Source organism: Fonsecaea erecta (assembly GCF_001651985.1).
Source record: "Fonsecaea erecta strain CBS 125763 chromosome Unknown Scaff2, whole genome shotgun sequence".
NCBI lineage: Eukaryota > Fungi > Ascomycota > Eurotiomycetes > Chaetothyriales > Herpotrichiellaceae > Fonsecaea > Fonsecaea erecta.
Genome location: NW_017387245.1, coordinates 1,141,984 through 1,158,206, shown reverse-complemented (window position 1 = coordinate 1,158,206; position 16,223 = coordinate 1,141,984). Strand labels below are relative to the sequence as shown.

At 54.0% G+C, this 16,223-nt stretch overlaps 6 protein-coding genes across 6 annotated transcripts; 2 read left to right on the top strand and 4 right to left on the bottom strand.

The window, feature by feature from the left end:
• Positions 1-1,232: 1,232 nt before the first annotated feature.
• On the bottom strand, positions 1,233-2,849 carry AYL99_02179 (hypothetical protein; the record flags this gene model as incomplete). The annotated part of the gene is made up of 1 exon (XM_018833695.1): positions 1,233-2,849. One exon carries the CDS (start codon positions 2,847-2,849, stop codon positions 1,233-1,235), a length of 1,617 nt encoding a protein of 538 aa, XP_018696319.1.
• Positions 2,850-3,578: 729 nt separating this feature from the next.
• On the top strand, positions 3,579-4,556 carry AYL99_02178 (ribose 5-phosphate isomerase A; the record flags this gene model as incomplete). The annotated part of the gene is made up of 2 exons (XM_018833694.1): positions 3,579-3,957; positions 4,015-4,556. 2 exons carry the CDS (start codon positions 3,579-3,581, stop codon positions 4,554-4,556), a joined length of 921 nt encoding a protein of 306 aa, XP_018696318.1.
• Positions 4,557-4,608: 52 nt separating this feature from the next.
• AYL99_02177 (hypothetical protein) lies at positions 4,609-5,785 on the bottom strand (the record flags this gene model as incomplete). The annotated part of the gene is made up of 3 exons (XM_018833693.1): positions 4,609-5,404; positions 5,473-5,716; positions 5,779-5,785. The coding sequence occupies 3 exons, from the start codon at positions 5,783-5,785 to the stop codon at positions 4,609-4,611; spliced, it is 1,047 nt and encodes a 348-aa protein (XP_018696317.1).
• Positions 5,786-6,257: 472 nt separating this feature from the next.
• AYL99_02176 (hypothetical protein) lies at positions 6,258-8,792 on the bottom strand (the record flags this gene model as incomplete). The annotated part of the gene is made up of 1 exon (XM_018833692.1): positions 6,258-8,792. One exon carries the CDS (start codon positions 8,790-8,792, stop codon positions 6,258-6,260), a length of 2,535 nt encoding a protein of 844 aa, XP_018696316.1.
• Positions 8,793-9,366: 574 nt separating this feature from the next.
• Positions 9,367-10,464, top strand: AYL99_02175 (pantoate-beta-alanine ligase; the record flags this gene model as incomplete). Its single annotated transcript, XM_018833691.1, has 1 exon — positions 9,367-10,464. The coding sequence occupies one exon, from the start codon at positions 9,367-9,369 to the stop codon at positions 10,462-10,464; it is 1,098 nt and encodes a 365-aa protein (XP_018696315.1).
• Positions 10,465-10,524: 60 nt separating this feature from the next.
• On the bottom strand, positions 10,525-11,880 carry AYL99_02174 (hypothetical protein; the record flags this gene model as incomplete). Its single annotated transcript, XM_018833690.1, has 2 exons — positions 10,525-11,566; positions 11,660-11,880. 2 exons carry the CDS (start codon positions 11,878-11,880, stop codon positions 10,525-10,527), a joined length of 1,263 nt encoding a protein of 420 aa, XP_018696314.1.
• Positions 11,881-16,223: the final 4,343 nt, after the last annotated feature.

Sequence of the window (16,223 nt, the reverse complement as noted above, 5' to 3'; positions counted from 1 at the left end):
TTTTTTTAATGGTCACGGTACGATGGATGGGTTTGCGCCACATGTTCGCTGAAAAGGAGAGAGAGTTGTTGTATATTCATTTATTCTTACCCCACCCCCCCCCCTCTCCTTGCACAGCCACGTTCTCAAAAATTCATTCTGGTTTTCGTCTTCTTGGACAGCGTCGGACTCGGGCGAAGGAGATGGTTGTGTGCCCCTCTGACGGTCCGGTCTGGTCGGTCGTGTCACCACCGCCATGTGCTACGTGGACATGTTTGGACACGGACACGGACACGGAGATGGACCGATGCACATTGGGACATGTTGATGTATATATGTATGTGTGTATGTATCTTCCTTCTCCCACCTTCTTCTTGTACATAGATAGATAGACAGACAGACCGGCATCATTCGGCCTTTTGGGGCGGGGGGTGGAGTGGCAGGCATTGCATGGCATGAGATGGCATAGCGGAGCAGACAGGGACCGGGGTAATTTAATTGTTGCGAATTCCAATTGCACATATTATTTATTCATCGCTTCATCGATTCGTCGAGTCCAACTCTTGTCGTCGTCCTACCGTTCTAATTAGAGATCTCTCCCAACGATATTCCTTCTTCTCCGTTTTGAGGGAGCGGATGGATGGATCGATGGAGTTCGGTTGGTTGAACAGACAGACAGACAGACAGACAGACAGACAGACTTCAGTTCATGCATGTATGCATGCGTTTATGTGCCTTGCTTTTCCCTGCGGCAGATAGAGCATTGTCACAGGAGATAGACAGACGGAAGTCAACAGCAGTGACTCTCCCCCACAGGCTGGCTGGCTGGCTGTCATCGAGCTACTTACATACATACAAACATACATACATTTCGCGAGAGCCATCTTCGAGGTTTCATGAGGTAGGAGCCTTCGGGGCCACTCACTACTCCCCCGTGTCCACCGGCCTTTCTAGGAGTCTGCTGCAGGACTTCAGGGCCAAAATATGTCGTGAGGCAGCTCTCGTCCCGTTCACCATGGCTGTTCGACCTGTTTGCTATTATGCTTTTGGTACGCCACCGCGATCACATCCAGGCTGCGCATCGATCCATCGTGGCATCGAATCAATCGCGGCATACATGTCTTCATGATTCCGTCCATGGCCCCAATTTGCCTCACCTCTTGCCCGTCGAAAGGGCAGACCATTGCGTACCTTCTTTCTTTCAGGGCAGATTCGACGTCCGTCCTCTGTATATGTATGTGTATGTGTGTGTTTCAAATCTTGAAGACTCCGGATTTGCTCTTTATGCCGTCAAAAACACAAGTCCCATCGACAGGGACATACTGCCTCGTGAGGAGCTTAATGGCCTCCTGCGCGACCATGCCTCCTACGATACTGGAAATGTTATGCAATTCGCCGCCATCGGCGCGCTCGGCTTCCATGATGGCCTTGGTAATATTCTCTTGGGTTTCGGGGTCGGATAACGTCAAAGTCACATCGCGGAGCATGTCTGGCGGGAAGATTCGACTGTTGAGAGCAATGAAGACAGGAAACAGGGATTCCCAATCATTTTCGATAGTGGATGTTAAACGAGATGAGAGTTTGGGATCCGGTAGCATCAGGCGGAGTGAAGGCAGAGCTTCTTTAGCAGGGTTCGTCAAAACGCGAACGTGGGAGGCGTTTTTGCAAAAGGCTTCGATCTCCGAGTCTGGCACCTGGGAAGCCGTCCGTGAAAGGGACGCCTCAATTTCTCGAACCAGCTTGGTCACTTCGGCCACATCAGCTCGCGCTTTGGCCTTGTAAATGGTCTGAAGCTTGACGTAATCTGCGCTGGTGGCTTTCATGTCTGGCAGAGTTCCCGGTAGCGGTAGAACGCCATGAGCATCATAGAACTTTTTGATGGCGTTTGCGACCACCCAGAAGTTTGCCGAGTCTGCGGTCAGGTTGGTGCAGGAAGGCATAGACATCATCTCCTTGCACCCACTGCCTATCGGTGGTGGAGCGATACCCTTGAGCACCGCCGCACCAGCTTCGTCAAAATTCTCTTCGCCACCTTCGGGATTGTTTGTTCTTGCGCCCGATTTCACCAACTCTCGAAACTCGGTCTTTTCCTTGAAGGAGGAGGGGTACTTGTCATCGTGATCGAGCCGCCATCGTCGAAGGTAGTGCAGGAGAATGAGTATGTTTGGGATATGGCCGTGATCGTGATCTGAGAGCGATGACAGGTCCCCCAGAGAATCGACTTCAGCGTCTAGTTCAGGCCAGGGTGCCAGCAGACGGAGGTCTTGGGTGCTCTCCGGATCAGGGTGAGTATCCACAATGGGGAATTCGGACGGCAGTTGGATCGAGAAAGAACCAAAGAATCCGGCTGATTGGACATAGATGACGGGTATCGAGTTCTCTAACGCATACGTACATATTCTCTCGAGAGGTTCCTGAGACACTGGAGCGCAGAGGAGGATCAGATTGTACGGCTTGAGGGAGCCTTGCGCAGAGAGCCAATCCATCAAGGGAGCCGAAATTGCGTGACCGGTCACATCGGGGTTTAGTTCTTGTAGCAGCCGTCTCATCTCGTCTGCTCTTGATTTGTGAAGGCCGTCCGACTCCAGGAAGAAGTTGATCCCGAGATCTCTTTCAGTCACCGACGCTGAATCTGCAATCGTGAAGCTGCCCACGCTCGGAAGGATGAGGTTCTTCAGGGCTTCGGCACCAGCAACGCTGCTGTTGGAGCCAAAGCCCTCGTCGCCCACAATTAAGAGGACGTGGGACTCCTCCAGAGCGCGTTGCCCAGAGGCCGCCCATAATCTCAATTGGCGGTCGTATTTCCGTTCTTTGGCCGTGGGTGGTTGCAGGGGAGGCGGGGTGACTTCACGGGGAGCGATCTCCGTCATGATTGCGGTGGTCTGGCTGCGATGAAAGACCTCGACATCCCCAAGAAGCTGGCTGTTGGGTTCTTTACAGTAGTTGTCAGTAATCAAAGACGTGGGTGCGTACTGAACTGAACAGGCACACAGGCACGAACTGCCTGCGCCCTGAGGGGAATTCCTGGCCGATCTTCGGGGAAACTCAGCCGACCGACGTCACCGGAACCGCCCTAGCGCGAAGTGGCTAGTGAGATGTGGCTGTGGTGGCTGTGGTGGCTAGTGTGGCTAACACGTGTTGTTGAGCAGCATACTGTATGTATTATTCTGCCCCCACCACAGCATGTCCCCCCGCTGTGTGTATCTCAACTTGCTCCTTCACTGGTTGCAAGCTTCACTCCAATCTCTTCTGATCATTCAGGGTCCCCCGGTCTCTACTCCAATTGCGGCATCGGCGGCGATGTCTTTGTTGAGATAAGTCATCTGTCGTCGCGTACGTAATCCAGCTAGACGTTTCCGATTTCTGCGTTTTCAAAGAACAACAACTTATCCTTTTTTATGGTTGCAACCTGTGAGTTGACCAGAACCCCCCTCCCCTACCATTTATTCCGCTGATTTCCTGTAGATAGACACCTTAGAACCCTTTCCCTTATACTACGCGATAGACCCTACCGCATTGCCCAGCTCCATAACCCGACAGCTGTTTGCAGCTCCCACCAAAAATACTTCCACCGAACCCACAGCTCCGCCAAGGGAACCATGGCCGCTGAGATTGAAGCCGCCAAAAAGGCAGCCGCCCTTGAAGCTGTGAAGAACCACTTCCCCTCCAATCCGCGCTTCGTGGGAATTGGCTCCGGCACGACCATCGTCTACGTGGTGGAAGCGATCAAAACCTGCGGCGTGGACGTCTCAAGAGTCGGCTTTGTACCAACAGGATACCAGTCCAAACAGCTTATCATAAATGCGGGCTTGGTTCCGATTGAATTCGATGCTCTGCCAGACGATGCCATGATCGATATTAATTTCGACGGGGCAGACGAGGTGGACGACGAGTTGAACTGCATCAAGGGTGGAGGTGCTTGTCTGTATCAGGAGAAACTGGTCGCTATGAGGTCAAAACAATTTGTTTGTGTCGCTGGTATGTCGGTCCTCTCGCCCCTGTCCTGGAGAGGGTAATCTTCCTAATCCGCCGCAGACTATCGCAAGCTCCAGCGCCGCTTAGTTACCAAATGGCCGACCATTCCCATAGAGGTCGAACCAAAGGCCGCCCGGCAGGTCATGAAGAGACTACGAATGCTCGGTAGTCGCAACGCATTAGGCGCAGGTCCGATGATCAGAGAGGGCCACCTCGCGAAAGCCGGCCCGGTCAAGACGGATCAAGACTTCTTCATCGTCGACGCTCCTTTCCCTCATCCACTCCTGATCGCCGACGACCTCACACCCGAGATGCCGGGCGACGGGGAGAATGGATTTTGGGAGGTGGAACAGCTCGCTCGAGCCATCAAGGACATCAATGGGGTGCTTGCCGTGGGCCTTTTCTGTGGTCCTACCGGTCCTGAGGCTCTGGCGGCGGGGGTCATCGGCGGCCAGAGGCCCATCGCCTGTTATTTTGGCATGGCCGACGGCAGCGTGTCGGTGCGAACAGCTCGACATAAGCGGGACTCCATTATCGCCAAATACCCGCCGTTAGTCCCTGTGCATAGCTCTGAGCCCGACGTTGTGGCGCCAGCACCTTAATATAGGCGTGGTCGGTAGCGGAGGCCATGTCGTGAATATTGGTCATCACAACTCATTTTGCTTTCCTCTTGACCTCATTCTCGCCGAGCTCGCGAAGGAAGATCCCGATAGACCCATCCGCGAGTTCGTCTTTGCCATCTTCAAACCCTGGGCTGATTGCCGTAGCCAGATACTTCCCATTCGAACTGAACGAGAGGGCGGCGACACTCGAGGCGAGCTTGGGGTAGATACGGATTCTTCTTTTTGCAACAGCGTCCCAGATCGCCACCACCCCGTCACCGCCTCCGGTCGCAAAGGTGCCATGGATAGGATGGAACGCGATGGCATTGACCGGGTAAACGACATCCACGTCATCGATCGGTTGCCGATGGCATTTGAATGCGTACTTGCGGGCCTGTGAATCGTTGGACGGGTCAAACCACTCCACTGCCACTCGACCTTCGATACTGGACGAGGCGTAACCTTCATCGTTGGGCATGCAGTCGACTGCCCTGGTCATGAACTTCAGACTGCTCTCTCTCCTCTGCCACGGCTCGATGTCGAGTCTGTTCTGTAATGAATTGGCGGAACTCCGGCATTCGCTCGCGAGGGTCTTCAGCTCGTAAATGTGGACTGCTCGGTTGGCCATGGCGACCACCAATTTCGAGGACGAGACGGCCAGAGAGAATGGTTTCGACGGCAGGTTGATCGTCGCGGTTGACCACCCTGCATCGTCACCGGGATGGATGTGCACCGTCGAGTCCCATGCCGCCGAGATGACCAGTGAATGCTCCTTGCTGTAGACGACTGAGCGAACTCCATTGTCGTGTGTGCTCAAGACGGTCTGCGTCCCGGAGGGCACGTCGATTCTGCAAAGAGTATACAGTCAATTTCCCTCATGCTCCACAGTTTAGTCAGTCCCAAGTTCTGTGCGCACCTTCTCACGTCCCAGTCCAAACATGCCGTGTAGATTTCATCGTCACTCCTCCCAAAACACACATCCAGCACGGGTGCGCGGTGCTCGAATTTGGCGACTTGGGCACACGTTTTGCCTTCGGCGAGTTCGTAGACGTAGGCGTGCTTGTCCCACGAGGCCACGGCGAAGCGCCGAGAGTTCGGATGGGGAGAGAATCGAAGAGCTGAAATTGCGTCGGCAGGGAGGTCGGAGACGGGGAATTGACCTGTCGGAGGGAAGGGAATCAGCAAACACATAAATCAACCAGGGACGCAATGAGGCACGCACTTGACATATTGAGGATTACCTATCTGTTCTGTATGTAAATAGCAACTCTTCTGGTGTTTGGCGCTGATGCGACAGACGGTGGATTTTTGTCAGGCGCGAGAGAGAAAGCAAAACAAATCATAGAGTAATTCTGCCGCCCATCACCGCCCTCGGTACCTGCAGCCAGCCTTGCCCCGCACCAAGTCCAGCCTCGTTACCATCATCCATCCTTATTGCCCTCTGCTTTCATCGACTGACTACAAGCACGACAGCTACTGACGGTCGATGAGCTGCTAATACCATAGTACGTCCCGACGGATGCATTGACCAACAGCTCAGATGTTCACACAAAGACCGAGGCCGTTACCCAACGACGATAGATCTGTAGGTCCCCCTGAGAGAAGTCGGTGCGAGAAATGGATCAATCAGTCAAGATCAAGGTGCAATGCAAACGGGGACGAGCCCAAGCTTGACAAATCAATCAACTTTTTCCCACATATTCAAGCGATATTGAACTCGTCCGCGGTTCCCCCCATCATCATCTTCCTGTTCATCCGGATCTTCTCCCTCATTTTCCGCGCCGCTTCGTCGGCATCGCCGGTATGGTCCATGTCGACATCGGCATCGCGTGTCCTCGCCCGTTCGCCGTTCCTCTCTCCATCGCTGCGACCATGCCGCATTCCACCGCCGTCACTGGCGCTGCGTCCCCTTTTCGACCCAGCCTTCTTGTTCCGCCCCACCCCCATCCCGCTCGGCGTTTCTCTCAAGCCGAAACTCTTGCAAAGATGGCCCAGGTGCAGCTCCTTGATATCGAACCACTTTCTCTCGCTGGCGATGTGCGTCGCGTAAGCCCTCACATGGCTTTGGAACGCTTTCTTGCCCAGGTCTTTGTTCTGCGGGGAGGACAAGATGAAGCGCTCGAGCGAGAGCTGAAGGTCCGTGGCGCGAGATTGCCAATCTGCGCCCTTCTCGCTCTTGTGGGTTGTGTTTTTGGTCGGGATAACGCCGCTGAGCGGTGTGAATCCCTTCTTGAGCACCTCCTCGGCGGACATGGAAGTGACATTCGCCACGGTGTCGGATCCCGTCTTGTACGAGCTTTTCAATACCGAGACGTAGCCTTCTTCCTTGCCCGGCAGGAGAAAAATGATGGCCCTGCCATCACGTCCCAGACGAGCGGTGCGTCCTATCCGATGCAAATGGTCTTCAGCGCTGAATGCCGGGTCGTATTCAATCACAAGATCAAGATTGGGTAGGTCGAGGCCGCGAGAGGCCACGTCCGTGGCAATCAATAGAGATGGCGCTGTTGTGCCGGCAAAGCGTTTGACGATGTTGGTGCGCGTGATCTGAGGGAGAGATCCATGCAGTTTGTAAAGTGTAACTTGGTTATGCGAAGATGAGAAGGTAGGAGACGGTAAGACCGAGTCGGAGACGGATGGGTCACTCGTCGAGGTTGGCGACGGTTTCCCAGCTTCAAGATCTTGTGTTTCAGAGTCTCCCTCAGGAGTTTCACGGCTTGGTCCCTTATCCTCTGAAGAATCTCCTCCCTCGAATGCGGTCGTGAATGCCTTGAAGTGGAATTCGACCGAATCCGCACAAGAGACAAAAACAATGGCCTTCATGACTGATCCCTTGCGTGCAAAAGTTCGCTTCAGCAATGCCGTAAGCGTCACAAACCTGAGTTTTGCCGCCGCGATGATATAGGACTGCTTGAGCTGGGCGGGAGCCAGGAATGCGGAATCCCTTGTGACATTGCCATTTGCCGTCGCGTCGCCGGCGCCCTCTCCCTGTCCTGGTTCGTCGCTGTCTCCGGAGTCACCCTTAATCAGGACGGCATCTTTCAGACTGATCTCCCCCAGCTTCTGTACGTTCATCTTCAGCGTCGCCGAACAAAGCACCGTTGTTCGCTTTTCGGGCAGACCCGGCCACTTGCTGCTGCCCCTCGGCCTCTTTTTCTGGTCCAAAGTCTTCACAATCTTCGTGATGTCCTCTTCGAACCCCAGATCCACCAACCGATCCCCCTCATCCAGGACCAGCCAGCGGACGTTACTCACATCGAGCGCCTTCGTATTTTCCAGGTGGTCTACCAATCGACCAGGCGTCGCCACCAGGATGTTCAGACCCTTTCGCATGCGGGCTTTCTCGGATTTCTTCTTTTCGCCACCAATTACATGGCCGGCGACGATATAGTGCGCACAACCAAGCAAGCGCTCAAGAACCACAGAGATTTGTTTGCACAGCTCGCGGGTCGGGGCCAGAATGATGGCGAATAGACCTGAGTCGCGGTGCAACGCCAAGGAATCTTGTGTGTGAGTTTCGTGCTTTTCGGCGACCTGTTCTGACATGGTCATGATTCGCTGCACCAGAGGGAGTAGATACGCCAGCGTCTTCCCGGAGCCGGTCTCCGACTGTATGAATGCGTCGCTGTCGTCCTTCAACATTTGCGAAACCGCTGCCTTCTGAATCGCCGTCGGGTTTTTGAGGTTCATCTTGGTCAAAAGGTGCGTGGCTATGGTAGGGGAAAGCCCAAGAGAGGTAAAGGTGTCGATGCCGTCGATCAAAGGGGCGTTAGAAGGCACCGTCGGCTTCCCTTCTTCCTTGTCCTCCTTGGGCTCCTCCACAGCGGTCGATGGCTTCGGGTTGTAGGTGAAGAGCGAAGAAATGACCTCGCGAGGGCCTGCTATCGGTGGCCTCTGCTCATGACTTCGTTTCTGCGGGCCATGTTGAACTTGTGTTGAGTCGGGCACATGTCCATTTTCACGTCTCCTCTTGGCCGGTCGAGTGACTGGGAATTCACCGGATTGACTCCCGTGCGTATGTGTATTTCTTCGGCCCTCAAAGCGGTCTTGGTCTATAGGGACCGTGTTTGCATCGTGTCTTCTCTGCTGGCTTCCGCCTCTTTCCCCTCTCTGCGCCGACCTCTTCGCTCTCAGTCGGTCTCTCCACGACCCACCTCTGAACTTCTGAGTCTTATTGGCAACGGCAGAGACAAGGTTCTCGTCGACGGAGAAGTTCAAAAACATGCCATCGTCGGCCATGTTTTCATCGGTGCACGTCTGGAGAACGCAGACATTGCAGACCGACAGACCTCGAATCTTTATTTTTTCCGTGGCTAACCAAGGGCGGAGAAACACCACCTCCGATTGGCTAAATTTTGTTTGGCCTCGTTCGGCGTCGGTCAAAGCAAGATGCGGAGCTCGAGTCGCTTCGTCGCTTCACTTCTACGCTGCACATTGTATCATGAGCATCTTGACTCGCCTCCAAGCGACGGCGGTGAGCCCAAGAGTGTCAAAATGAGGCTGCTGTCTCTGCTACCTCGGAACCAAACTTCTTTTCATCGACCTCACATCAACACCTCCCCCGCTCGAGCTGGCAGCTATGGATAGACTCGTGTTGAGGTCTGCTGCGTTTCGAACTGGGATAGCGACGAGATCACCATGGCAGCGACGAACATCCCCCTTGGTGTCTCTGCAATTCTCACACAGAGTACGATGGACCTCCACCTCCGGTCCACCTGCCTCCCCTTTCCCTGTCTTCCGACACGTGAACCAACTCCGCGCCGTGCGCAGGAAGCTCCTCCTGCAAGGAAGGACGGTGGGCTTCGTCCCAACGATGGGGGCCCTCCATGAGGGCCACCTCTCCCTCGTACGCCACGCCCTCCAAGAAAATACCGACGTCTTCATTTCTATCTTCGTCAATCCTACCCAGTTTGCCGCGCACGAGGATCTCGATTCCTACCCGGTCACTTGGAACGAGGACATGCAAAAGCTGCAACGGCTGCAGGAGGAACACATGGCGACTGTTGGCCAGTCGCAGAGACCCGGGGCGATACGAGGGGTCTTCGCGCCCACCGTCAAGACCATGTATCCTACGCTCCCGCCTACTTCAGACATCGCCGGCCCTGGCTCCTTTGTCACAATCACACCCCTTGGGTCGCAACTCGAGGGAGCGTCGCGGCCGATATTCTTCCGGGGCGTCGCGACAGTCTGCACCAAGTTGTTCAATATTGTCCAAGCTGACCGCGTCTATTTTGGCCAGAAGGATATTCAGCAATCTGTCCTCATCAAACGTATGGTCAAGGACTTCCACATTCCTACCGAAGTTCGCGTCGTGCCCACAGAGAGAGAACCGGACGGACTGGCCATGAGTAGCCGTAATGTCTATCTTGGTGCTCGTCGAAGAGAGGATGCTACGGTCCTGTCCAGGGCTCTTTTTGCAGTGCGTGACCTTTATAACGAGGGTTTATTGGATGTCAGACGCCTGCGTCGAGCCGCGTTCAACGTTTTCGAGGAGGATGCCGCACGAGTCAGAAGTGATGGCCGAGTGGGGCCCAGCGGTCGGCTTGAGATCGACTATATTGCGATGAGCCATCCAGACACAATGGGAACCATTATGGACGACGAGAAACTCAATCCACGCATCGGCGCCATCGTCAGCGCCGCCATGATAGTCTCCCCGGTCGACAAGCCAAAAACCCAAGAGGAGCTGAACCAGCGGAGCGTCAGACTTATCGACAATGTGATCCTCGAACCCCGTGTAAACAGGAAAGAGCGAAAGCACCTCAGACAGCACGCTGCGAATCCGGGGAAGTTTCGTAAAGTCCCACAACTGAGCATTCGGAAGGTCGTTCAGGGGACATCGGAGGAACCGAAGCCAGAGGGACAGGCCCATGCTTTGGAAGCAATAAAAGTCGAAGAGTCGAAGCAATAAAGCACAGAGTGGGGGAATTCGTGTATCGAGGATGCGCTTGGCAGGGCAAAATAGCCCTTGTCAGTAGATATCCCACAATGAGATTTTGCCATCTTTGCCGCCAGCGCCTAGCCAATGTGTGCGTCGGGCGTTTTCTTCCCGTTGTTGCTTTATCATGTCAAGAGCACTCATGGGCTGTGAGATATCCTTTGTCGTAGAAATGCTCGATAGGGCTGCATTCCCATCAAGACTAGCTGACGAAGGAGGAACACCGTCCACAACACCCGCATCAGGAGCCACGGTAGGATCAATGGATGCGAAAGCCGTGGAATAGCAACCCACTTTGTGCCACTTCAACACTGCCAATTCTTTCATCGTCTTGCACGAATACACGCGCACGCGCCCGTCCCAGCCCGCAGTGGCGAAGATCTTGCCGTCGGACCGGACGCTGAGGCCCTGCTGGCCGGAATGCTTCGTGTTGAGGGACTTTTCGCTTTTCAGATCTTTTGACCCGTCGTCAGCGTCGACGAGGGAAGGGATGCAGAATTTGGAGATTAGAGAATCGGCGCTGGACGAGAGGAAATGCGTCTTGCAGGGCAGCATGGCGAGTGACAGGATGGGTTGCGTGTGTGCTTTGCAGCTGGCGACTTTCTGCCACCGACCGGATCCGTCTGGGTTACTGAGATCTCCTGCGTGAGTGAGCACCGTAATTCGTCCGTCCTCATAGCCCGCGACAAGGACGAGTTGTGATGCTGTCTCGGTTGTCTGGTGGAAGAGACAGACGGCCATCACCATTCCCGTGGGGTTGTTCTTGTCTGACCTGATCTGCGATATCCGTCTCTCTGATGGAAGTTGGAAGATGTCAATGCCCCCTGAGTCGAGGCCGTTCGGCGAGGCAATGAGTTGAGCGGCAACTGCTCCGCTTGCAGGTCGCCGTGGATCCTGATCGCACATGGAGAAGGCGCAGAAATTGAGGGCATTGACCGACATGGAATGGAGTAGCCACGGATGCGGATGGTCTGATGCTGCTGCTGCTGTTGAGCTATCCGAGTCGGCTGGCAACTTCGTACGTAGACCGACAAGGTCTTCGTGTCGAAGTTGCCAGACGCGGAGTTTATGGTCCCTTCCATGGCTTTTGATGCCACGGGCTATCGTCTCAGTTGGGTCTTCTCGTCGTGGAGAACATCAAGACTCAAGATTTGATATTTCAACTCACCTGACAAGTCTGGCCGTCGTCCAATGTTTGATTTGTAGGACTCCTGCCTCGTGCGCCTTCCACACCGCCACAGGTCGTTTGGACGAGAGACTCCATATAACCATCCAGCCATCGCTGTCTGCGGACGCAAGAAGTGCGTTGTTGGCGTAGAAGTGAAGGGCATGGATCGCGGCTTCGTGACCACGCAGTATGTACGCAGGGACTGGGGGTCCAGGCTCCATGGTGTGTGTGATGTCGTTTCGTTCAGTTTGGCATGTCTGGACACTTTCGAGATACAGAGCTTAGTTTGATATGGGCTGCATGGTGATAGGGCACGAAGGTTGCCACATTGAACGCCAAAGAGAAGGTGCGGTGTTGTGGAAGCACAACTTGATGCCAAAGGACGGAGCACTCAAATTGACATGGTCTGACGAAAGATGTGTTCCTTGGCAACATTGCGAGACCCTGGGGTATCAAGTCGAGAGTTGCCTTCATTACCAATGGAAGCTATATTCAGTTTGGAGTTGGAGCTCCTCAGTACTGCTTGCACAGAGAGCCCTGGATTATCAGTGGGTCTTTGCAGACTGCTCGGAATGTTTACACATTGTATGATCTTGTCAGACTTTCGTAAAATGCGTACCGCCTGAGCGCGGAATTCCTACTGTCTCTGATGCTTGAGAACCCTCAACAATCGCAAAAGCCAACAAATGCGAAGCTGCTGCATTTTGCGGTCAAACAGTACAATTGCAACAACAACAAGCTATCTCTCAAGAGCTGCTAATACCTCTGTGATAAATGAATTCCAACTAATAATCTTCATCCTGAGTGGTCAACTTCGCCAGGAGACACCCACCCGTGACTTATTCTAGTTTAGGGTGGACGGTCTGACCAGTCATACACAACCAATCTCTATATATGATCATTGGCCAGTCCCTCTCTCATACCAAAAACGGAAATCTGGCCTTTTTCCCAACACCAACACCAAAATCCCTTCTTCTTCTACCACAAAAAATCACCAAAATGTCACCCAAAAAAAATCATATGTTGGTTTGGAATTTGCTTGCTCTATAAGAATCATTAGAAGTCTTGAATTTTCAGCGGATAAGAGTTGGACTTACGCAGGAATCGAACCTGCGATCTTCTCATTGGCTAGATGTAAAATCTACGAGTGAGACGCTGTACCACTTAGCCAAGCAAGCTGCGTGTGTGTGCACAATTCGACGAAAAAATGGTGGTTGCAGATTATAAACACAAAAATAAATTGGCGGAACAGACGGGGTAAATGTTGGAGAAGAGCATTCTGATTACAAACGATGATTCCCATCCCGAGAACGAGAAAGGCTGGGTGTTTGGACCTCTGGACGGCCAATAAGCACACGTTGTTTACAAGCAGAATTCGGGCGAAATCGCTGCGGAGTTCGGGTATACTACGGAGTGTGCCGCGTTCGCTTGGAAACCATGTGGCTTTCAGCTGCAAAGGCGTTTCAGGAATCATGATGCGCGCTGAAGGGAGTGGGCGAAGCCCAAGACTTCAGCGCATCTACGGGTGTTATTGGCAGCTAGACGTGACCCAGCACCCGCTATCAACAATACAGAATCCACAGAGCAATCACCTGTCTTCACGTAAAAGGGAGTCTCAAAAGTTTGGAGTCCACCAAAACAATCACTCGGGACGGTCAGGCCCCTGGTCTCTGCATTCCTACAGGCCGCGTGGAGAAAAACCGTTCCTGGGATGTCGATGCGATGTGACCCGGCCGTCTGGTTGAGGCTGCCACGTTTTTTGCTAAAGATCACGCTACGAAGACGGGTGGAAGTGATGAACGAACCTTGCCGGGGGTGATTTCATGCATGAGGCGATTTGTTCTGGAAGCGAAGGCCATGGGGCCGTGAAATAATCTTGCATGCAGGGACTGAGTCGACTTGAAGCGACAGAGTTTGAGCTGTGCAGGGGCTGTGGTGAAACTCCATCCGAGAGGGGGTGGGCGAGACTCACACGAGCACAGATTGCGGCAGAAGAGGGAAGCAAGGGCACATTTCTTCTGACCAGGGACGCCTTGACGTGTGGGCGCCTGAGGAATCGATTCTATCCCCAAATTGAGCAGCTTAAGGCTGGCGGGATAGGCCACGTACCTTATATTTTTGGGCGTCAGACTAGTTGTTTTGTGCAGCGTGCGTTGCAAAGTTTCAGGAGTGGCGAGGACAAGACATTCAACCACGCTGCGTCTCAGCTCAGCCAGCGGGAGACTGAGCCACATCACTCGCATGAAAACTCACTATGTCGCACTATTGCCACGTGGAAGCAGACGTCACCAGCCACAGTTAGTCTCGATCGGGCCAGCAATCACGTCGAAGCGAGCTCACTTTCGGCTGGCCTGAAGGATCCGGCAGTGCCAAGGGAGGTGCCTGTTCGGGCACCCCGAGGGAAGGGTCAGCCGGAGGGGTCGCCCGGAAAGGAAGATATACGCAGACGAGGTGGCCGAATTAGGCAACTAGAAAGCCACAAGCACATGAATCGAGACTCTAGGCCTTGGGGACCTTCGTAACCTGCTCAGCAAAAGGCCAATGGAGGGCACCACAGGGGTTGTCGGGTTGGGAGGGAGGGGGAGGCGGGAGAGGGGAAGGGGAGTGGTCGGATGAGGGCAAGTTCGTCGAAGGCAAGTGAACATCCCCGGGCCGCCAAGTGCATGCTGAGGGCAAAAAGTTTCTTTGGGGGACAGAGACTACGAGTTACCATGGGTTGGAGGCAGAGACGAGGACGAATCCGGATAACGCTTTATGTGTTATGGAGTACCCAAGAACAAGCTGGAAGCAAGGCAAGGCGCCTGCAGATTGGTCGCAAAAACCGATCTCCGGAACCCTGAGGAAGCTGCAGCGACCGGAAGCGACGCAGAAACTCATAGGCTGATGAGTCTTGACCTCGGAGTCTTTGGCCGGGGTTGTGGGATGAAAACAGTAAAGGAAGCGAATGAAGCCCGAAAGGCAGGGGTGTATTCGCCGAGTTGGGCCTCGACAGAGGAGGGCGACCCAAACAGGTACCACGCGGTCATCCCAAATCAGATTCATCAGACCTCAGGCAACGCAGTGGTCGAGAACGGTCTGAGGGATTGAACGAGCACATACCCATTTTTGCGAGCGACAAGGGACAAGCATTTTGATAGATTGGGCGCATTGACTACTGGGTAAGGGGGAGATGAGCGAGATCTCGGTGGGAGGAGGTACAGTAACAAGTCGGAGGAAGTGGAGGAGGAGGTGGAGGTGGAGAGGTTAGCGAAGGGATGATGTTATCGATGAAGGGTGATGATGGTGATGATATTTGCTTGACTGACATCGTATGGGGCTAACCAAGGGTACCTGAAAAGGGAGAAGTATACCTTGGAGGACTCGTATTACTCGGAGTTGTCAATCACTTCCCATCACCTCTTAGTTGAAGCCAAACCAGGGAACCAACAGAAATACAAATCATCCATGGTGGTCACCCAGAAACACCGATCTGCCCTCAGGTTTGTCAAATTTCAAACTCACTCTGGTGACTGTTGCCCAGATGGTGACGACGTGATGTCTGTTCAGCTGTCAACAAACACCAGGCTGGGGCAGCTGGATGTTCCCCCTGGGCTGCTGTGGTCCAGCATCCAGCATCTGCCCCTGTAGCGTGAAGGATTTCAGGACAGTGGCCGCCCATAAGGCCTGAAACTACCACTCAACCTACCTAGAAAGATCACTGAGGGGGGCAGTAGGCTCCCCCTCGTGGGCTTTAGGTACCCAGGTGGGCTCTAGGCTCTGGGCTCTGCGCGCTACTACTTTCAGGGCACTAACCCAAAGGCTCCGCGGCCTTCTTCGAAGAGTCTCCACCAGATGTGGTCGGCCTCCCCCGGCAGCCTCGAAGCCTTAGCCCACTAACCCATTAGTCCGTCCGGCCAACTGAGCCCTAGAAGCCACACCCAGCCCAGCCCTGGACGGACCCCTCGCTCCACCCCCTGGTCGACCTTCCTAAGCTATCGAGGGACAGGCCCAGGGTGTCAGTGGTGATCCCTGCTGATGCCGCAGCTCCTACCCAATCATGTGGCCGGTCGCCGTCGCCTTCTCCGTATCTTCCAGGGCGGAGTCTCAGTTAAGCTGATCCGGCATCCTAGTAATTATTTGCTGCATGGGCGTCTGCTAAGGTTTCTGGCTTCTCTTTTTGCGAAACGAAACCAAAAAAAAGGCGAGAAAAAAAGCAAAAAGGAAGAATATGTAAAGCCACAACCTAAACTGTCAGCGTGCCAGACTCCCGGAATCAGGCTAGCGAAATGACCCCCCAGCACCACCACCAGCTGCACCACCGACACCATTACCACCACCAGCAACGGCCACGGCAGCACCAAGCAGCATCTCCATTCATTCAGCAAGCAAACGTCTCGTCGCATCTTGATCCCTTCGCGCCTTCCATCAAACGTCTGGACCCGCGCCTCTTCTTTCATTAATGCCCCCCCATGTCCACTCCCCCCACTACCACCACCACTCCCACTGCCATTACTGTCACTCCTATAGAATCCTCGTGGCCATAGTCCAGTTTCTTAAAAGTCCACTCGTTGACCTCTCCCAACCT